The following is a 22,940-nucleotide window of genomic DNA, read 5'->3' on the forward strand; positions in this document are numbered from 1 at the left end:
TCCGCACCCCTCTCGCTTTGTTGTCGGGCTGCTCTCGAGGTAGTTTTCGTGAGGGGTCACGCGCTTAACAGGTTTAACCCATACCGAGGCACCCACATACTTTCAATCTCTACCGCGCGCGGGGCCCCGATTTGAAAACCGCGCTTTCTACGTCACCACAGCTTGAGTGCACGTGGTCTTTGACGCTCCCCGCATGGGTCGCTAGTTTCTTGTGGTTTTTAGGCGGGCGTTTTGAAGTGACGCCAAAATGGTCACAATTAACTACGCTAGAATTAGTTATACGATACGCTAGAGCATTTACGATTTAACTTAGGGATTACCAGACCCAAAGCTACAAATTACAGTAAAAAAGTCACCAACAAAAATTTTGCTGTCAGAGGTCCTTTAAGAACGATTCCAGCACTGGCCGACTTTTGTCCTATGCAGTGAACAGAGATGATGGTACATGAGCTCTGCTCGTCTTGCTCTCTTTCCCTCCTTCGTTTCTACCAGCTTCCCCCTAGCACAGTTTGAGGTGGGACGCCGAATATTTGTGCACATGGAGGAAGGAAAAAGTTAGGCATTGCGCAGTGCGACTGAAGCCTAATGTGTCGGCCCAACACGTGATAAAAGCGTCATAACGCGCGGTAGGTTTTATTACTCCTGGTTGAGTTCTGGTTTTGAACTCCCTTCGTAAGGAGGCCGAACTGCGCCGAACAAGCTCGCTTTCATTAAAAACTACCGCGCCCCTAACCACAAAGTGCCGGCAAATCTAATTTCTCACGTGATTCTGACGCAAGAAGTCACCTGTTGGGTTCACACTGCTGGCTTCACGGAGCTTTGGCTTGTCAAGGCTGGCTGCTTGACGTAATGCTCCCTGCTAAGTCTTTCTTCCTCCATGTTTGGCCAGGACAACTTCCCCACAGTTCCCTTTTTCATTATATATACATATATATATACGATTTATTTTTATTGCAGTTATTGCGTTACACCGATGCACTCCATTATCCTCGCAGGATCGACGGAAGACGAAGAAGAGGCGTTGCGTCACAACGGGGCTAGCGACGAGAATAATGACGGCCGCCATAACCACCACCACCAACACAGGGAAGAACAGAGGAGGGCCGACTCTGCCGCCAGGGAGCGCCACCTGCACAACGACAAGGCCGACGCCGACCGGGAGATCCGCGAACTACGCGCGGAGCTCATGGAGGCTTTCAACCGGCAGATGGAAGTCAGGTGCGCTACGGGTCATTGCTTCATAGGGGCCGATTCGCAGTAGCAGTTGCACGTTGAATTTCAGAGTGACTGAAACAAAAAGAAAACTCACAGGGTTCCTTATGCATTCGCATAAGAATACTTGAAGGCGACAGCCATCTTATTTTCCTTTTCAGTCGATGTATTGATCAGCCCCCGCCGCCCTCCGAAAGCTTCCTGCATCTAACGTGGTTTGGCACTGCCTCTAGGATCGGAGGCATTGCAAACTTATTCGTAGGTGGCCGAACTGCGCCGAACAAGCGCGCAGTTCGGCTTTACCTGGCTTTGTACTGCCTCCGTGATCGGCCCACCTTTGACCAAGCAACGATGTCATGTGATGACGTCATCATGTGACGTCACAAATGTCGGCACTCTGTGGCGTCATGGTGCCGTCATATGGTGACGTCATCACGTAATGATGTTTCTTGCATCACTCGTGTTGAAGCCACCAAAGATCAATTTTCGCGTTTGATGAGGCATCTAAGGCCTTTGCCTTAATAGCTGCGTCATTTCTTTCATTTCTGCGTGCTGTCTCCGAAGCACCACCGGATAATGTCTTTTGATGACATCATCTTCGAGGAAAAATAATATTGCGCGGACATCTGGTGCTTTTTATTCTACATGCGTGAAATGCAGCGCGACGTGTAACCGCGTTTGCAGTTTTTTATGCAACTTGTATTACGACACGGAAGTATACAACTGTCGCACAACTGTCTCTATGACTTGAAATTAAAATGCCTGTTGATTAATATTTGGTGCGTGGATGTCTGCCTGTGGCCGCATATTCTCCACTGTAATGTTTGATTACCCGCCGCGGTGGTCTAGTAGTTATGGTGCTCGACTGCTGACCCAAAGTTCGCTAGATCGAATCCCAGCCGCAGAGGCCGCATTTCGGTGGAGGCAAAATTCTATAGAAACCCGCGTAGCTAGATTTAGGTGCACGTTAAAGAACACCACGTGGTCAAAATTTCCGGAGCCCTCCACTCGGCGACCTTCATAATCATATCATGGTTTTAAGACGTAAAACCCCAGCGGTATTATATTAATATTCGTTGTTCAATAAGGCTAAAAAGGCATTCTTGTTGCAACTTTACTGATTATATTACAGTTTAATTTAACATGCACCACAGTGCAGTTATAGCTGAACAAATAATTTTTTTTCGTATTATGTAATAATGACCGTGTTTTGATAACAGGCTCCACGACGTACATTATTGTAAAATGTATCGTAATATATGTCATGTTTGACGCGTGTATAGTAATACTTGCTAACTTTATCATAGGAAAACAACTGCATTGTGGCACATTGACCTAATTCAGACTCTCCAGACACACACTGACGTCTGAGCCCTGTTCTGTAATTTATGCTAACGCAACTACCCTGAAATATACCATGGCATTCAGAGCTTTCTGCAGCGCCGTGCGACGAACCATTACCCCCGGTGGTCTAGACGCGCTTGCACAACTACATAGCTAGCGGTCCATTAACGTTCGAACAGGCCAGCTGTGTCGCGTCATGCTTTCCGACATACTTTCACAACCTACGTTCAACCGAATGTGTCGAGCTATACTTAATCGCAACTGTACGTGATTTACCAATGACACCATGTAAGCTACACTACACGGATCAGCGTAACACGACAGGGACCGAGAGAGAGGCCACAAACACAGCGCTAACTTTCAACTAAAAGCTTTATTTTGCGATCACGCGTGTTATTTATACGAATGCAGTGGACCGATAACAAAGCCAAGTAAAGAACAAGCGGAGATAGTGTACAGAACTCGCACATGTCATTGCGAACGTTCTGATTGCAGTGATGGCAGGTGTGAGTTCTGCGCGCTATCTTCGTTCGCTGTTTACTTGGCGTGGTTATCGGTCCGCTGTCTTTGTATAAATAGCATGCGTGATCGCAAAATAAAGCTTTTTAGTTTGAAAGTCAGCGCTGTGTTTGTGTCATCTCTCTCGGTCCCTGTCGCGTTAAATTGCTCCGTGCAATGAATGCCAATCAACTATCCCGACAACGTGTCCTTGCAAAAGTCTTCTTCGTATCGTGCGTCCTCCCTAACTATTCATGCTTAGGAGACAGGGCGTGCAAACACGGACACAAGAGAGAAGTCAAGACACCAGAAACGCCCGTCTCTTAAACACGAGTACTTACCAACTAGCTCAGCTCTCTGTTCTTCTAACCTCTCTTACTATGTGTACCCTGCGACTTTAACGCAGTAGTGATAAACCAAACAGCCCGATGCCTTTACCTTGCTCTTCTTCTTTATTGTTTAGCTTTAATTGCAACACGACTCTCTCTCCTTCTTCTGTTTCCAAACAAACAGACGCAAGATGATGGAGATCGACAACTTCCTTCTCGCGCTCAGCACCGACCTTGAAAAGCTCAGCATCGTCATCAACCAGTAAGCATTCACGTCTTTTTCTAGTTTCTGGGCCGCGTGCAAAAAGTGACCTTTTCGTCCAGAAAGGGTACCTCTTTGTCCCAGCCACACGACGTGCTGGCGGCTGGGCATAAAAGCAGCCCCGAGCACTAATGTAATGGCGCAATATCGATCGATGGCGTGACTCGAAGCGGCATGCCCAGAAGACAATATCACCACGCGAGTACATAAAAGCCACCGCTGTGTTGTTGTTCGCGTGTTCGATAGACCTATGCAAACTGGCTTTCAGCGGCAACGTTCATTGTGACGGGCTGACAACTTTTTTCCCTTTTCTTTCTTTGTTCTTAGATGGGAGACGCAGAAGGCCAAGTACGAAGCAACAGAAGGCGAAGGTATGTATATACATTAAGAAGCGATTAACGTCGCGTATAAACGTTCCTCTGTATTCATATTGACGGCCCTTGCTGCATCAGAATCGTTGAGACATCAAGAAGATACTGTGCCGCTATGTTAGGTTAAAAGGCTGGGGTGGGGAATTAACTAGGCAAGACGCCAAATCAAAGGCGCACAATGTAGTTCAGTAGTCGGCATATATTGGCAAGATATCCTTAACAAACAGTACGCATCTCTTTAGTACTAGATACCTTCACTGCAGCCGATATGATGACGTCGTGGGCAGAAAGAACTTCCCCACATACAGGGCCATCTTCCTGAAAAAGGAAATGAAAAGGAACCCGGCAATTTCATGCGTAATCAAAATCTGTGCCAATGCGAAAACCTTGCCACATTCAGCCTTGCACATTAAGCCACATTCAGCCTTGCAAACGCGAAACCCTTGCCACATTCAGCCGTGTCCAGCGTTGTTTGTTCCCGTCTTGCCACATGACGCACGTTGTAACTATTCAGTTTGTGTATACTTCCACTTCCACTCATGGGACTTGGATTCATGATGGGACAGCAGGAACCGGGCGTGCCCTTCTACGCACCAGGCTTTATGCTTAACGAGGAAGCTGTGCTTTAGACAAGGGTGTTACACGTGTTCCAAAATATGTCTCAACGCAGTGCACTCATAGCATTGCGATATTGTGTACTTTGTTGCACTGCCCAGCTACATGGCAGTGAAAGCATGAGACGCATCTAAGAACCTTGCTGTGCAAAGTGTAAGTAGCAAGTGTCTGGAATCGTTACGTAGGCTTGCTTCTACATCGTCTGCATTATGTTAGTAACTATCCCTAGTAGCACCAAATGTTGACACAACGTTGCCGCCACATCGAGAAAATTGCTTCAACGTTGTGGCAACATTGCGTGCTACTAGGGATATGGTATCTTAGTTTTGGTCGCAGGTTCGGTTTTAGTGAACGCGCCGCTCAAGGCGATGTTGTGCGCGCGCGTTTGGACCCATGTTGACTTTCAAGTGGGATCTCGATGCGTCAAATTTTTCTGTAGGCCTCAGCCACACAGTTAGGCACAAAATTATTTCTTCCCGACGTCAATTACGCCAATCATCGGAACAATAAAAATGTTTGTTAATCTTTATACTGGCAAAGTATTCTTGACTGCGCACATTTGACTCGTACTACGCCAGCTTCAATTCAAATATACCATACTTGAAATTTCGCATTGCGCATCCTTTTGATATGTATCTCACTAAGTAGAATTGAAAACTGGGCAAGTTGGTAACGACTCATAGCTGGTCGGGGTAAACAGCGCAAAAGACGAAGACAGAGTAAAGCAGGGACACAACACGAGCGCTGACTTTCAACTGACAATTTAGTGAAAAAACACCAAACATATACATATTTTTGCGCATGCTATCACAAGGCAAGTAAAAAAGGTTTACCTCGACCAGCTATGATATGTATCTTGTTTTATATTGTGCGTAGTTGTGTATTCGTATGTAAGAATTTAGAGATGTTATTGTGCATGTTGCCAATAAATCGTTAGTGGACACAGGCTTCGCCCAGGTACACTTAGTTTTCATCATTGTCCCTTCTATCTGTAGCCTTGTAGCCTTGTGTGGATGCGAAATAAGGCTCGAAGTTCAAGTCCAAGTAAATCAAGATCCTATTACTGATCATACTTTGTTTTAACCTCCCGCGGATTATAGAGCAGCTTGCTCCTAACAAGGTTCCCGGCCAATAAAAGCAGGCCTGTGTCGGAAACATGGCGCGCGAACTGTACGGGTAGCCTCAGTGTCTGGTCGAAGAACCCTGTGTTGTTATATCGTGTCTCAGCGACGTACTTTCGGTTCTTACACAGGTTCGCCAGAAGAGGAGCCCGGCTACATCCGGCAAGCCTGGGAGGACATCGAGTACATCCAGGGAGAGCAGCAGAAATTCCTTGCCATGCGCGAGGACGTCGAAAAGGAGTTCGAAGAGGCCAGGGAACACACTTATAGGCTCACAGAGGTTAACTGACTTGACTTCATATTAGCTGGGCTAAATTGGCGTTCGCCTTTGCCTATGTCACTTACCTATCGTTCGGAGTAATTGAACCAGCTAGTCTAAGTCCTCGTCCTACAGTGCAAGCTGAAACAGCTATCGGTGACAAGCTTCTGCCTTAATTTTTCTTTTGCCTTCTTATCATTTCTCAAGAATCTCAAGAGCGCGTAATTCGATTGTTGTGGGTTCGGATACCACAGGCGGAAAGGGTGCTTGTTCGTTCACATTAATTCCTTTCAGTTTAGGTCATAATCATTACACTACAGTTAAAAGCAGCAAATAATGTCCCCTATGTTTTCTTTGGCTTTTCTGATGGCTCCATTGAGCACCTCGAACAATTCCTTCCTTCGGTTACAAGCAGGACTTATATAGCTTGCTATTTTTGTCGTAACATTTTAATGCAGTTTAAATTATCCCACTTCATGAGTGAATAATGTTCTTTGCTACATGCTTTCTTTAAATAGTTAGTATCCATTGATTGATTGTTTGTAACATTATTCATATCACTTAAGAAATAATTTCAAGTGATTGTTTGAATTACTGATTGAAAACTACACGGCAAACCGTCTTCCTCGCTTCCGCATGGACACATTGTTTTTTTTTGCATTTCTTTATTTTCAGAACTTGCCCAATGTCGCCAGCTCAGAGGAGCAGCGTGAACTCCTCAGGCTACTCACTCAAGTCCACAAGCTCGAAGTCGAAAGTATCCTTTGGGTTCAACCAAATCGCCGTATGGTTATTGTTGCGTGCTTAGTGAAATCTATATAAAATGGGGGTCGTTTGTGAACGGGTTTGTAACTGATGATATTTTCCAGGTCACAGTCAAATGTCTCGGTTAGCGCAATGTGCTGGTAGGTTTAAATAATAGTAATAAGGGCCTAGGACATGCTGAGTCACCTGTTCCTGTTCAATAAGTCTATCCGCACATTGTGTTTCCATCAGTCCGCTCCCACCTATACCTTGGTTAGGAGAAAGAATTGCTGTTAAAAAAGATCTGCTATTTTTTACAGCAAAGCTGCATATGGCTATAGACGTAGCCGAAATTCGTCCGTGCGATGCAAGCACAAACGCCAAGCGCGTATGGCACATAAATGGGGCAAGACCCACCGCTCACTACACGGTCCACTAAAAATGAAGAAGGGAACGCACTGGCGGCATGCACCGATCAAGATTTCTCGACAGACATAAGAGATAATTGCAAAAAAGACTCTAATGAGCTGTCGGGATTGACCCAGTGATAAACATGGGTGCCGCACGTTTCAGCATTGCTGGTTAAGCGTCTGTGCGTAGTGCTTGGTTAATTACATATTTGTCCCCCCCAGATGGGCGGGGGGTTCGCCTGGCTTTCTGGTGGTATTTCGCCTCAGGTTTACGCCTAAATAGTTGGGCCGGGAAAGTTTTCCGAGCCACAACAGGAAATACCATTTGAGCAGTCATATGGCGAGGAACATTTAGCAGCCCTTCTCCAGGCAGCCAACGTCATCACCCGCGCAGGGTTCGCCCATTTTAGTGTGCATGTATCGAGAGGGATTGTGTGCCGGGGCGCATAAACCTCACGGAAGGCCCCCGGATCAGACACTGGTCGCAAGCACCCCATGGGTGATACTTAGGACTATGCAGCGCCTACAAAAAGGGGACAAGGAACAGAAGTGCACTCGACAAGCGCTGACTCTCAACTGAATTTTTATTCCGAAAAACACAAAAAAGTAAACAAGAAGAAATCATCAAATTCAGTTGAGATTCAGCGCTTGTCGTGTGCCCTTCTTCTGTCCCTTGTCCCCTTTTTGTTAGCGCTGCACAGTCCTAAGTATGAATCAACACCAACTCGCTTTATTTTCTATTCTAACCCCATGGGTGAAACTGACCCTATTGTTCGGTCTCAGCCAAAGTACAATGCAGCCTGCAGGCACACAATTCCAATAAACCTGCTCTGCAGAGCAGCGCCGCAAGACTAATTCTGGTTGAACAAGGACAGAAAAGCGTCGCCACTCACAGCTCGAGAGCCACCCAAGAGCTCTCATCACCACTCACATGACCGACCATAGTCCAACTCGACCATCAGGGCCCATTCCCCCGCACGGGCCATGTAGGATGGGGGTCTACATCCACGCTCAGTTGGCTGGGCGCCCATGAGAACATTCCAGAGCACCCATGAGAACAAACCTCTGACTCCGGACCCGCAGCACGAGCCGTGTTCTTAGTCCTGTGGGCACCGATTCCACCCACACGTGGTCCGTGACACACCACGTGGAGGTGGAAGGGAGCTCTATGGTTCAAAGGCCGAGGCCCCACCCTAGCTGGATTACGTGGGCACGCAATCGCCCACACCGTCCCGGCGCCTTTGAGCCATGAATGCAGCTGGACTCTTCACGAAACCAGCAGCGAGATCCACTCCCATACAGCGGCCTCCTATAAGCTGTATTACCGGGGCTGGCAAGTTTCCTCGGCCATAGCGATACAAAACTGACTCTATCACAAGGAAAGCAGTTCCATTCTGAAGCCTTCGAGAAGTCGAGTTACAGGTGCTTGCCAAATCACCCGGCCAATTCAGCATGGTTCCTATTCAACACGTGTGCCCCACCGGTGAGCAATGATGAAAGTCTTCGCAGGATGCTCGCCGGTTGCACTCGGTTTTAGTCCGGCATCCCCTCATGCGAGATTTGATCAATAACCGAGCTCCCACGCAATGGGCTTCCGAGGCTGGCCACAAGCTTCCGACATCCCAGGCAGAGTACAAGGCCACACTGCGCCACCAAACGACGCCACGGATTAGCGAGTGGGCGCGGCCCACTCGCTAATCCCTGACGTTGTTTTCACATGATCCACAATCCCCGCTGCTCCTGCGAGGATTTCTTTCCCGTGTGAATGCCCCTTAAGTAACAAGAAGAAACGTAACGTTTAATCATGATTCATGTCATTCTTTACATATCAATTCGTGTTTACAAACCACGCATTTCCCGTCTGATGAGAAACGGTTAAACCGGGAATTTCGCTGGAGTGCTTGTCTTCGTCAAGAGTCAAGAGGTGGTCGCCGCCTTGACGAAGACAAGAGGACTTGCCTTCCTTAGCAACGTGTTTATTTACGCTTTGGTCACTGCTCTTCCCCCCCCCCCCACTCTCTTACCTCAATGCTGGCGGAGGAGAAGGGGAAACCTGTACTTGAAGGAACAAAAGGACAAGAACAGGAAAGGGTCTACATACCGGAGATGGAAAAGTGGGCGTGTCCGATGGCGGATGTTAACGTTGACTCGAGCGATGCTCCCAATCCGCCTTTTTCGCTTTCCTGTGCTGCCCTCTGCCGTTAAGTTAGGTAGGTGGTGCTTTACCGGGTGATCAGAGACAACCGGGATCGCCAGAAGAAAAAGCCTCCGAGATCGAAACGCGTACGCAGACCATACCACAGCGTTTCGCGACATTCCCGCTAGGGGAAGGGTGCATGCACTGTGGCAGCGTAAAGAAGGTAGATTGTACAGTTGGTTTCTCAGCACTTCAAACTTCCATTTCCCCTTTACTTATGCCTCGTTTGAGTTTCCCGTCTGTTTCTTTTGTTTTCGCTGTACGTGAATAAGTTTACTTAAGTTGAACTTGGTGTCTATCTGTGGCGCCGGCTACGCCTGTTTTCTTGCATAGCGATTGTCGTCGTAGAGTACATGAAGTATGCAGTCATAAGAGAGAATCGGACGAGTAATTCGAAGGTTGTGAGTTCGGAGCCCACCAAAGCAAAGGGTGTTTTTTTCGTCCACTTTACTTCATTTCAATTTACGTCGTAATTAATACACTACTGTTAAAGGCAACGATTGATGGCCCTATGCTTTCGTTGACGATTGTGTAGCGATTGATGTGCCCTCTGCTTTCGTTGACCTAAAGGTCTGTAGAATTCATTTGTTTGTGCCTTACAAAGAAATGAGCCCCTCGCAAAGATTTCTCTTCTTTAATTCAAAACTATACGAATAGGCACATGGACGAAACACTCTCGTACTTACTCCCAGTACTTCGATACAATCAAATTTTCATTTAACAGAACGTGATGTTCACGTTCTCTGGTATGTAAGATAGCTTAATTGTGAATAGCAGCTTAGAATACCATGTTTTCCTTGACCGAGAGCTGTCCACCAGAGATCGAGATGCAAACTGACCAGTTGATTAGGGAGCACGAGCTGAGGCAGCGAGACCTGATGATCGTGCGGTACGATCGCCAGCGGTTGCTATGCGACGAGATCATTGGCAAGCAGAAAGTGCTCATTGACGGTACGTATTTTCCTCTTTTTCTTCTTTAGAGAGGGCTTGAGAGCTGTCTATCTCAAGGTTTCGCCATGCAGCTATTGCATTCCCACGTGTATAAGATTGAGGTGAACAGCGCTGAGATTCCCTATTTTAGTGGCACTCTTAGTTGTGCACCGAGTGGCACTCTTGTTTCTCTTACAAGCACTTCCTTTCGAGTGCTTACTTCCGGTTTTCCGAATATTCATAAAAGATCTTCTAGAATAATAGAAATCGATGTTTCTGACTAAAGTTAGTAGATATATTGGAAACACATGATATCGCAGCATGACATTATTTAAGATAAGGGACAGTTAACTGCCAGGATAATTCATAATAAATTTATTGAGTTCATTGAAAGAGCGTGAGCTGCTGGGATCGTGGCGGCATCTGGCGGAGCAGATCTCAACCACGTGCTTCTTTGTACGTGGCCTCTGAGATCGGCTTCGGCAGCGCGCGAAATACAAAGTTTACCCGAGGAATACACCAGAACACACGAAAACCGACGTGCGAGTGCCACTACGAGACACCTAAGCGAATGATTAAGGTCGCCTCCAAAATTTTTTTTTATTTCTCAAGCAAAAACAAAAAAGAGGATCGAGAGAAGGTACTTCAGATTCCGAAATAATGTTTGAGATGGATGTTTCGCATTTCTCGCGCAAAATATAGTGGCCAAGAGATAAAAAAAGACCAGTAAACATTTTATAAGCAGGAAATAGGTACTTCAGACAGGCTGGACGGCATTTCAATATACAGGGTGTTCGTTTTTAAAAATTACAGATTTTTAAATACAAATGCTATGACAGTCAGGCACCCGCCGTCCTCGTACATGAAATCTACATTCAGACGCGAATACTTTTCCGTGCCTAAAGTTACATTGAAATGATTAATTACCAACTCGTCAGTTAACATAGTTATTAACTTGAGAACTCTTGTTGATACAGAAAAGCTTATACGGGGAACAGTGCTTTGCATACATGTAATAGTTCAGTCAAGTTATGCACAACGCGTCTCTCGCTTCTGGCTTTGGTTCGCCTATATGTTTATTGTTTTCTTCTTTCTATCCCTCAGAACTGTCTTCCGGCATGCGGCGGCGAAAAGCTAGAAATGGTGAGTTTTATGCCTTGAAAGTTGTAACTAAAATCGAATTTCGCTTTCTCTTGACAATAAAGACAATTACACTTGTCATTGTACACTCCTCCCTCTCTGGTATTCTCTAAACAACTGACGTTGTCTTCATTGCCTCGTTTGTCATCTTTGTTAACAGCCCAAGCCACCAGGGAATTGAATGAACTGTATCGCATCTACCAGCAAGAAATCCAAGACCTGAGCACGGGTCGGGACTCCGTCATGAAACATCTCAACGTTAACCCTTATAGGGTGAGCATTGCCTTCGATATCCAGGACCAATCAGTATGGTTGTTGTCTGAGCTTGAACAACGTTGCAATTTCACTCAAGAAGGACAGCTCAGCGATTATGCAGAGTGGAGAAGTGTGCCACCTGTTACATGGGCAGAGTTACTCAGTTGATGACTTTGTGACTCTACTGATTCTTGTTTTTGATTTCGCCCATTTCGTCAACATATGTAATTAGAGCCTCATTATAAAGCTATTACTACCCTTAAGATCATATATTCAGCTCTTTGTCCATCAAGCAACGCAGTTAATAAAAATTTGTTTGGAGTTTCTGTAATCAGAACATACTGGACCGTCCCACGTACATTTCAATAGAGAAGTCTTTGTAGTTGACCCACATGCAACAGCTTTCGCATAAATTTCTACTGAAAATGCGCCCCGTTTGGACCCTTTTATTGACATTTTTACACGGGATTTTGAGCAAACAATGATCACTTTGATGATAAAGTGATGAAATCTATTGGTTTCAGCAGCGAGCAACAAGCGGGGCAACTAAACAATAACACAATTGCAAACGACTATCCGTGTATTTTTAATCCTTCCCTCTCGTGTCGCCTATCTCCGCGCAGTGTTGTGCAACGTAATTCTCACTTCCGTCTTAGTAAATAGTAATTCGTGTAGCAACGCAACTTAGCTCATTGCTCAGTTTTTCGAACATGACATGACAAGAACTTTATTGGAGACCTGAGGAACTCGAATCTGGGGATCCGGAGGCCCCCAGATCAAGTTGGTGGCTCCGCCCACGATGGGACTGGAAGTCCAAGTTCCGTCGCGATGTCGTGGGCCCTCTGGACGGCCTGGAGTTGGGTGTGGAGATCGCTGCTCTTCAGGGATCCCTCCCATTGATCCTTCGTGAAGGGTGGAGAGGCAGTAAGGGTTGGGCACAGCCAGAGCATGTGGTCGAAAGAACATGAGTCATAGCCGCATTTGGGGCACGACTGTAAGTGGTCGGTGTATATCCTATTAAGGGACCGAGGAGTGGGATAAGAACGGGTTTGCAGAAGTCTGAATGTGGTAGCCTGAGGCTTGTTCAGTTTGGGGTGGGGTAGTGGAAATTTTTTCATGGCCGGGCGGTAGTGGGAAATAATTTCGTGAAAAGTACATAGTGAATCTTTATGGATGTCGACCTCGTTACGAGCCTGGCTATCCGTGGCAGCGCGGTACGTGAAATCGCGCGCTAACCGATGAGCCTGCTCGTTAGGATTACATCCGAGCGGTTTACCTAAGCCATCGAGATGAGCTGGGAACCACGTGATGTGGTACCCCCTTCGCTGTTCTCCCGCGTTCGTTGCAGTGCTTTGTTCACAATATTGTTCGCCTGTTCAGAAACGAGGGCGCTCGAGAAGGATCTAACTGCCGTGCGCGAGTCCGAGAATACAACAGCAGGAGCCTTTGCGCTGTGAAAAGCCAGAGCGATCGCCACTTCCTCCGCCACGTGGGCAGTCTTAGTATAAACAGAGGCTGCATTAAGCATGTTGCCTCCCGCGTCAACGACTGGAGTTCATACGTTTTCCAAACATACATTTATAAATTACATGATCATTCTTGTCACATAATCTTGATGTCATTTTTTTTCAATAGTGAGTAGGGTGATTACGTATCGATTTTCTTATTATTGTTAATCAAGCTTACTCATTATTATTCGCATGGCCGTATGTCTTTGCTGTATTATTTTAATTATCCCATTCATGTAATCATAGGAGGTTCCTCTGTCAGTTTCTCCGAAACATTGGGACCTCCAGCTAAAATATGCTAAATATGTAACTCAACTGAGCTTTTTTATTACACTTGCCTTGACTTGATTTGGCATGATAGTTCTAGTGCACCAAGCAAAAAACGGCATCAACTAGCTATATCCCGAGTATCTATTTTGCGCGGCGTCTATACACCAATTTCACAAGGAGGCTGCCATTTTTAAAGCACTCCACCGCCGCAGCGCCGTCTATCGTCTGCGACGTTTCGCCACCCTTCCGGTGTGTGGGGTTCCGCGGCGGTGTATGCAGCGTATGCGCTCGGTTCGCAAGGTATTGCTGTTCTTCGCGGTACACGGGCAAAACAGGGCAACGCTTTTCGAGTGTAAAGGCGCTGATAAATAATCGCTAAGCTTGCAGCTTCAAAATGGCTGAAACAGCAAGCAGCGGCGGCCCACGAGACGTTCCCGCAGCAGCGCCGACGATGAGAATAATGCCAATGCAGTTCTTATAAGCAGCATGTGTAAATTGGTAATTGCTTTGTATGTTTTGTTATAGCTGGCCGGGTGAGGTTCTTGGAATAATCACTATAAAAGAGCGTTAACATTTAGGACAACTGTCGAAGTATAATCGGAGAAACGTAAATGGAGACGAGCGAACACGTAGGTTGTCCGGCTGCGCGCTAGGTGCGCGCATTAGTGTTTAAGATGGCTCCCGGGTTTCCGTGCCGTGATTATTCAAGTTCAACGTAACTCTAATCCCTAACAGACCATTTTGGTTCCGCTTGGCACGTTGCAATACAATGTTCACGGAACGACAGGAGCAGAAACACCGATGCCTGTGTTTATTCTTGTCGCCGTCGTAGCTTGTGGCCTCTGATCCTTGCACAGGATAAGTAACAGAAGTACGACGGGTGAGCTCAAAGTTCGGCGTAGAAACAACGCCGATGATAAAATAAAAATGAGCCTGTTGCACATCTGGAAGCGTGGCATGGCGTGAGTTCGCTTCGGCGTGAGCCGCCGCCACTAGCGATACGCCGAAAGGGCGCTCGTTTTTGGTAACATTATTGTCAATTTGTTTTCTGGCGAGTATTTCAGAAGCATTACGACGAGCGCACGTGTCCAGGTAACGGCCTGGCTTTAACGAACGTGGGCCGATTATACACGACACCCAGACTGCCGCGCGAAAAAAAAAAGTGCGGTTGTCATAACGCTACCCCAGTTATCGTCACAAAATTGACAAGTCGAGAAAGAACGTGCTCTCGACGAAACGTTAGAAACGCGTACCTACGCCAAAGAACACATGTCATGCAGGCCTTTCTGTCATGTAGATTGAAAAGTGCCCATTCAATAATCTCGAAATTGCACGCACTAACATGGAACATTTTCTAGCCGCAGCCATTGTAAATCATGTGCTGTAGCATAGAAATCAGAGAGGTTCATGAGGACAACTCTTGGCCAAACATTTTGTGTATTAATCGTCAGCCTTGACATTGGTTCTGTTTGATGCAGATGATAAAGTGTACCAGCACCCAAGCACAATCACAAGCTGGTGTGGTGACTTGGAGAAATGGCCATAAGTGCAGACACCCCATATAATAATATACTATTTGTCGGTGAAGAAGGCGTGCGACCTGGAGAAGCGAACTCATTTAAAAACATAGTGCACTTCGCATGCCTTAGCTGCCTGTCTTTCAGGCTTCCGTAGCTGTTGCCGCAGCCAAACACAGCGCAGTGGTAGCTTGTCGACCTGTTCTCGTCCGACATTTCGATTTGCGGCAGCGCAATTGTTTGAGCGCGTCGAAAAATGGAAACACGCTGACCTCTCACGCACCACGCAGTGCAAAACTCGGGAATCTGCACACACCAGCGGCAGCGGTCGGCCGAGGTGGAGAGGGAGAAAGCGGTGAAAATACACCGGTTCGAGGCTACGCTCCTCCTCTCCGTGAAAACGGTCTATAGATTTCTACTGACCATGTCTATGAATAACCTCACAAGCCCCGTTAACTCTCAACTCTGGGCTGTAGTTGTTCTGATTTGTGATTTGTGATTAACTCTTCTACCTCGCTTCCCGTCGTCATCATCATGATAATCATCATAATCATAGAGAGTTTGACCCACTGTACGGCAAGGGCCTCTCCCACATGTCTCCATGGAACCCGGTCCATGATCTTGCTGCGGCCACGTTATCACAGCAAACTTCTTAATCTGCTCTGCCCACTTATCTTTTCTACCTCCTTCAAACCGCAGCCCAACTCTGTCCTGGGACTCCGGCCTCTGGGCTCCAGCGAGAGCATGTGGGACCTGACCCACATGGAGCCGCTTCGAGAAGAAGACGATCGGGCCGACACACAAGGCGTTCCCTTGTCCAGGTGAGATAAGGCCGGCACCTATTTTCCTCAACCCAGATATAGCGACTCCTCGTGATTGAAGTACAATCTTTCAAAGAGGGTGCCGACAAGGATCACGATCATCGTCGTATTGAGTAATCAAAGTTTGCAGTGGCGTCTGGTGAGGGGCCCGTTTAGCAACTCACGCCTAAGAATAAATATGAGCTCGACCCACAGCCGTCGCTGTGCCCCCTAGAGGAGATTCGCCGAGGTACCCTATTCAATGGCATTTGCCCATTTCCGTGACGTCAAGCGTCTTTCGCGTACTTCGGCTAAGTGATTTTCTCACACAGACACACGTTTTTGTCCCACGTTTTCGGATTAAAACTTGAACTTTGTGTGAATTTAAGCAAAGATTCCGACTTCATTTCTCGGGAAACGAAATATTTTAAGTAGGGACGACGAACCTTTAAGTATTATTATGCGTAAAATTTTCATTACCAGCGAAAAGGTACTTGCAGTTACAACAGAAACAACTGGCACGGCTATCATGCATAGATGAATGGCAGGAGCGCCCCAGTTATGGGGGCGGAGTTTGTATTCATTCTTAGGTCGTAACCGACTACAGGTGCTTCAATTCTGAGTTGAAATGCACTTCATTGTTCGCGCAGCATTTTCCACAAACTCGTATGATAACTGATAACAACAGGGGACTTTTCTATTACTCTCGCTTCTTCCTGGCCCGTGTCCGTTTGTTGCAATGCTGACGGCGTCCCCGCTGTGCCGGCCCCTCTTTCAGTCAGAGCGACAACGTGGCGGTCAGGAGACACGAGGCTGTACGCGCTCACCGAGACGCCAGGGGACGAGGAGGAGAAGGAGAAGGAGCAGGAGCGAGGTCGGTACGCAGCACCCGCCATGGCCAGCACCACGGCATCAACGGGAGCCGCAGCAGCAGCAGCGACAGCCTCTCGGAGCCGCCGCACACACCCGGAGGTCGTCTGCTGTCACAACTGCCTCCCGTGGAGGTGAGAAGACTCGCTAGTCCTTTCCGTATGTATGTACGTACATCAGTATCCTTGTATGAGTGCGCTTACATATGCACATACAAGCTGAAGGTGCTAACAGCGCAGCTCTTTAAGCTTGAGGTTCTTCAGGCGTTTCTCGGAAAGGCTTGCCCAGCCGCGCCCAGCCTCCTCGCCACGTTAAGAGAGGGAAAGCCTAGCCTAGAGCTCATAGCATAGCCTGGTATAGTATAGTATAGCAAGAGGTGGGATAGAGAAGGAAGGGTAAGGAGGAGGTTAAGGCCGCCAGCTTTGCTTTTTCCTCAGCCTTCGCCTCACTGGTGCGTACCTACCCCAATGTTTTTCGACTGCAGTGTTGAATCTCCGCCCCCCCCCCCCCAATCTTTGGACACCCCAATCATGGTGTCGATAAACACTGCATCAATTTTCCGAATTATGTATAAAACATCAGCTTGCATGAGATCTTCAATACTATGAGGTCTTCAACTGACATGTGGATGATCCTGTACATGTGTACATGTAGGTGGCAGCCATCATTGGCCGGGGGCTGCTGGTCAGCTGGAGTGGACGACCTTGATCGCGTCCCACCCATCATTATCGCATAATTTCCTTACTAATTATCGCATGTTTTCCTTACTAATGAGGTGTTCACCTTACACGTGGACGACCATGTGCATGTGTACATGTAGGAGGCAGCCATCATTGACCGCGGACTGCTGGTGACGAGGAGTGGTCTACCTCGATCGCGTCGGGCCCATCATTATCGCATGCTTTCCCCCCGTGTGACGTCATCACCTGTGGCGTAACCGAGCGCTCTGTCCTTGTACTGGCCTCGCCGACAGCTGATAACTGGGTTCGAGATTATGTGTGGTTGCTACGTACACCACAGTAGCCGGTAAAAAGGGACCTACGCCTGTACGTAGAAGAGTTTATGAATCAATGAATTGTCGATAGTTTCTAGGTAAAAAGAGCATGTCGCGCCTGATACGAAGTGCCGTGGGACAGCATCTGCAACAACCTTTTCGACAGCACCAGTAGAACGTGGTACCGTGAATTGGGGACATACATTTCGTTCGGGCTACTTTTGCGGCCTTTTCCCATTGTTCAGACTGGTCACCTTTGGTGGTTGATAGTGTAACTGTGTACTTTTCTGGGGGTTATGTTATTTACACATATCTTAATGCGTCAATAAAGTACATAGATGTACTATAGGTGCACTTATGCTGAAGGAACCACGTTTTGTATTAAGGAAAAATACTATTACGAAAAGGTTATTGTTTGTGAAGCGGATGTGTGCACTGCTTTTCTGCCTGGAGGCGCCCCCCTGGCCTCGTCAAGCTGTATGATTACAACTCATGTAACAGCATGGGAAAGAGGAAAGGACGAGTACAAAGGCGGAGTGTCAAGAGCACTGACTTCTAGCTATTCATTCCGCTGACGATACCAGGTATATGTACATACAAATTGCCATCAGGTAACGAAAGGAAATAAAGGCAAAAGTAGAATTTCTACCTTCTATTTCTTGCCTTTGTTTCTTTTCCCCACGTACTGACACTTCGCATGGACGTACATATATGTGACGATACCAGGTTGTATAGATGGTATCGTCAGCGGAACATATAGCTGGAAGTCAGCGTTCGTGACGCTCTCTGTCCTCGTTCGTTCCTCTTTTTCGCGCTGTTACATGAGTTGCAATGAACCAACTAGTCCAGCAAGCAACCACTCCACGATTACAGCTTTCTTGCCACGGTGGCCTTCAACATTGTATCTAGTAGCATGTTGTCAATAGAACTTGATTGTACAATGGCTACTGATATAGCGCTGGCTACCGATGCCCACATCCAACCAATCTGCTTGTTTCTCCACGATCTCGCCGCTAGTTGACAAACTACGTCAGCCACCGGAGCGACATCGAGGAGAGCACGAGGCGCATATCGAGCCTGGCCGCCCAGAGGAGGTTCCTGCGCACGGCCGAGCACTCGCGTAGCGAGTGGAACGAAAGTACATCACCGGGAACACCGCAGGTGCGTCGTTACGTGGGTTCCCAGGCAGGCTCCGTGCCGTCGTCGGTCCTGGCCAACGGCACGTCGTCTGCGCTGGATCGGAGGCTTCTGCATCCGGCCTATCGGTGAGCCACTGCTTCAACTTTTCGCACTGGATGCGGCAGCGTCATTTTCAAAATGTCGAAGCACCCTGTTGAACATAGCAATGTAGGGTGAGGAAATAACTTAACAGAAAAATTACAAAAGGACAAGAGAGGACACAGCACAGGGGCGCCTGTGTCGGGCCCTCCTTCCACCCCTATTTTTGCTAGATTCCGCCTTCTGAATATAGACCACCTTGCCTAGCAAAGCCGAAGTAGCTAAGCGTCTCAATAATATCCTCAATTTTTAAAGAAGATGAGGAACATAAAAAGCGAAGACGCAGTGGTCAACATGAAAACACAACTGCGCTGGATATACAGGAACAATGATAATTGTTTCGGATTTACGTCCCAAATCCACGATACGATTATGAAAGACGTCGTAGTGGAAATTTTGACCACCTGGGTTTTTTTAACGTGTACCTAAATCTAAGTGCACGGGCCTCTAACATTTCGCCTTCATCGAAATGCGAACGCCACGGCCGGGATTCGATGCCGCAACCTCCATGTGAATATACAGAAACACAAAAGGAAACGACGCATTGCTGGTCTTAATGGGATGCCTGTAGTTAAGTAGGCTCACTCGCCCATTTATTCTTCCTGCGGATAATATGAAAAACTTGAATGTTACAAATGATTCCAATGTGACCGTAGTGGTTGATGTTAATGGAAAAGCTTCAATCGTAAAGCCAGTAGTTGATATACTGGGGTGCGTGGCGTAAATATGGTGACCTTGCGTCGCTGTAGTTACCGAGTTGCAATTGTGTCAGCACTAATTTGCATCTAGTCTCGTGTTAAATTTGCTGTCTGTCCTGCAAATGTACACCGGGAGGCAGTTCCTCCACCTAGCATACATAATCGATATTGTCCCCCGAAAAGGCTACACGTCTATGCAGCCAATCATCTCCAGCTAAGCTTTGCGCCAACCTGGGTATAGCCGCCTGTGTTGTTAGATCGTTTCACAAGTGGAATCAAAACTGACATGTTGCCGAGATTGTGCCAATTTATGCAGTTGCCAAGCTTTCCAGCCTGCTGAGCAAAAAACTTTCGTCTCAATTTCAGAAGGGAATCTCTCGAGTCTTTGCCACAGTTGCAAGACAACTACCACAGGACACAGAGGAAAAAAGGTAATATATTCTCAGGATTCCTACAAGCGCCCACTGCGCATGCTCATAACAAAATTTACAGACAAGGATCAGTAGAGGAGTGTGGGTTTTGGTATTGAGGTGGCCGTTCATGAGAGCCTGTAGCTATAGGGGTCAACCGCAAACTTCCTGTTCAAACAGCGGATGCAATCAAAAAGTGAAGATACTATTTTCTTCTTGGTCAGCTTCTCGACAAATTTTGATTAAATTCGTTTCGTTCGACCTAAACTGATGCCACTACAATGATTGTTTATGTACTTTTTTCTGCACACGACCTTGATCTTTTTAGATTCTTCGAGGCTACTTTGAAGAGAGCAATAAAAGCTTGTAGTGCCAAATCAGTCCGATGGGCTGCAAGGGGCGCGGAAGAATCTCTTACCTGTTCGTCGTGTCGCATTCGAAGTGAGCAGATCATTTAGTGTGGCATGGTTTATGACGAACGGTTCTTATGAAGCTTAGAATAACAGAGAGCTGAGCTAGTTGGTAAGTATTCATTCTAAAAAGACAGGGCGTGCAAACACGGACACAAGAAAGAAGTCAGGACACCACAATTTTTAGAATGAGTTCTTATGAAGCTAACTGGTTACTTTCGGCGCTTACTGGAATGCAGTGCATCCAGTTTCTTTTTCAATCAAATTGTTTGTACAATCACAATAGGAACTACTCGGTAAAGAGCCTTCTTCGATACAGAAGTGAGGAGATGCTCTACGCAGGGCAGTCCACTTTGTTTCATGTTTTAAACAGCCTGCCTGCTCATGCGCTGTTTTTTTTTTTTCGTGCGGTTCTTCTATTCGTACTGTTCATATCTGCACCTATTTAGTCCGGACCACCCGATCACCTGTCCCTCCTCCTTAATGATGTTGAAGATGTTCGATAGGCGTATCTTGAAATAATATTTTAGGCCTGTATAGTGTCTCTGACGAGACGTTACACAAGGCCTTGTGCCTCGTTTTTAAAGCAGTAATGACTTATTTCGAGCATAATGCCTGTTTGTTTTTGCTCAAATTTTGCAATGAGGTCAAACATGTCTGCAGCCTACAATGAAACACTTGACACTTGTTCTGTACGTGGTTTTAAAACTATTCAGCTGCCCACAGCAGCAGAGACCAGTTTCCGACTCGGCAGAGGCTCCGCTCTTTGCTGAGACGTGTGTCGTGTACGATGATTAACCTTTCTTTATTCGCTATGCGAACCAGGCACTTAAATGCGAGAAACCTTTATTGAGTGGTGTGGACAAAATAGTGCCGATCTTGCTGCGAAGTTGTCGCAGACGCAAGAGTATTCTTTTGAGCTGCATAAAAACGAAAACGCGAGTCTCTATGTACCGCTGTAGCACATCTGTCACACGAGCACACCGTGTTAGAAGGATTTTGAGTATTTCAACGGCACTGGAGCACATGACACGCACGAAGCATTTTCACATCTCCCCGTCTCTCGGCGGTCACTCGCACCAGCACCTCTGTGTCGCACTTTCGAACCGTGTTTGTCGAGTGTTCTTTCGTGAGCTATACTCACCCAACCTCACTCTACAGCTTCGGTAAGCGTAAAGTGAAAAACTGATAAAACAGTTCTGTAACATATTGAACTCTCTGAGAAATTCGTGAACACGGGGTGTCTCTGGAGCCCACGTTTCGACAAGCGGACTTGTCTTCTTCGAGGCTGCAGCTTGGACTGGATAAGTCCGAGGAGGAGATGGCAATGGCGAGAAGGGGGTGGTGGAGAATTGGTTGAGTCAAAAGAAAAGAGGAATACTATAGTCCGTGAAGAAGAAAGAAGGCGGAAAGGGGGCGGGGGGTGTTGGGTTTGCGTCGAAGGGCAGGAAGGGAGGTGGACTTTTCGCTGAACTATGGTTCTCACAAGCAAGTACCACCTGACAATGATAATTTCTCGGTAGTTTGGGTTGGAGGAGAGGGTACGAAGCATACACGTACAAGCACTAAAATCAGTTGCAGCCTTGAAGAAGAAAAGTACGCTTATCGAAACGTCGGCTGCAGCGACTCCCCGTTCAATCTTCCATTCTCCCCTGAACTTGCGCCTTCCTTTGTATGTTAGACTATCTGTAATACTTGATCACAAAAGCCTCCTTCACACTTCGTGTTGGATTAAGTTAAACAATCGGGGATCTGACTTCATGCAATACATATGGAGCCGCAGCGTGAGAGACGCGCATTAAATTACCTTAACTCATTACATTAATTACATTGCTCAGTCAACTGCATTGTCCCCTCCTCCCGTGAAGCTTTCTGCACCTCACTTGGTGTACCTCACTTGCACCTCCTCCCGAATCGGCCCACCTTTGGCCAAGGAGCAATGCCATCTGATGACGTCACATGAATGTGCCGACTTCATGTGCCGACGTCACGATGACGCCACAAATTTCGAAGATCCGCGAAGTCATGGTAACGTAACAACTCGTCGTCATGATGAGGACACATGGTAGCTTCACCGCATGACGTCATTAGCGACGTAGGTCACGTGGGTTTTCGTATCGTTTCATTTACCTGCCGTGTTCTGCTCAGGGGACCGCACAACGAGACAGATAAGGCTTTCGCCTTAGTAAAGGAAATGGGAAGGAAATTAACGTCCGAAGCTGTCGGCATTCCCCTGAAGGTAACGTTCTGACCATCCCGTATTATGTACCAAATGTAGATAAACAGTAGACGTAGCAGTGATCGGTTAAATGTAGTCAATATTACTCTAATACATTCCTCTGCGTTACAAATATGATATTTTGAAACATGTTCTGACTGAACGAGACCCACTTAATTTATACGTACAATTACCCAGTCCGTCATGTACCTAAACGCCCTTCAACAGTGTTCTTTTTTCTATTACATTCTCCATATAACGTAGGGTGTGTTTCTACTCA

The 22,940-nt window shown here is 46.9% G+C and overlaps 1 protein-coding gene across 3 annotated transcripts in view; it reads left to right on the forward strand.

The window, feature by feature from the left end:
- Window positions 1–22,940, forward strand: part of LOC119400059 (kinesin-like protein KIF19) — a 428,957-nt gene that overhangs the window by 402,565 nt on the left and 3,452 nt on the right. For 2 of the 3 annotated variants that reach the window (XM_037666980.2, XM_037666981.2), the window contains exons 11-22: window positions 996–1,218; window positions 3,568–3,645; window positions 3,973–4,016; window positions 5,884–6,032; window positions 6,687–6,768; window positions 10,182–10,313; window positions 11,397–11,435; window positions 11,593–11,705; window positions 15,682–15,803; window positions 16,561–16,786; window positions 18,664–18,911; window positions 19,989–20,053. In XM_037666980.2, the coding sequence (XP_037522908.1) occupies window positions 996–1,218; window positions 3,568–3,645; window positions 3,973–4,016; window positions 5,884–6,032; window positions 6,687–6,768; window positions 10,182–10,313; window positions 11,397–11,435; window positions 11,593–11,705; window positions 15,682–15,803; window positions 16,561–16,786; window positions 18,664–18,911; window positions 19,989–20,053 (1,521 nt within the window). Of the gene's footprint in view, window positions 1–995; window positions 1,219–3,567; window positions 3,646–3,972; window positions 4,017–5,883; window positions 6,033–6,686; window positions 6,769–10,181; window positions 10,314–11,396; window positions 11,436–11,592; window positions 11,706–15,681; window positions 15,804–16,560; window positions 16,787–18,663; window positions 18,912–19,988; window positions 20,054–22,940 lie in introns of those variants that run through there. The other variant, XM_049417951.1, reaches the window with a different exon arrangement.

This window comes from Rhipicephalus sanguineus, chromosome 7 (genome assembly GCF_013339695.2).
Source record: "Rhipicephalus sanguineus isolate Rsan-2018 chromosome 7, BIME_Rsan_1.4, whole genome shotgun sequence".
NCBI classification, from domain to species: domain Eukaryota; kingdom Metazoa; phylum Arthropoda; class Arachnida; order Ixodida; family Ixodidae; genus Rhipicephalus; species Rhipicephalus sanguineus.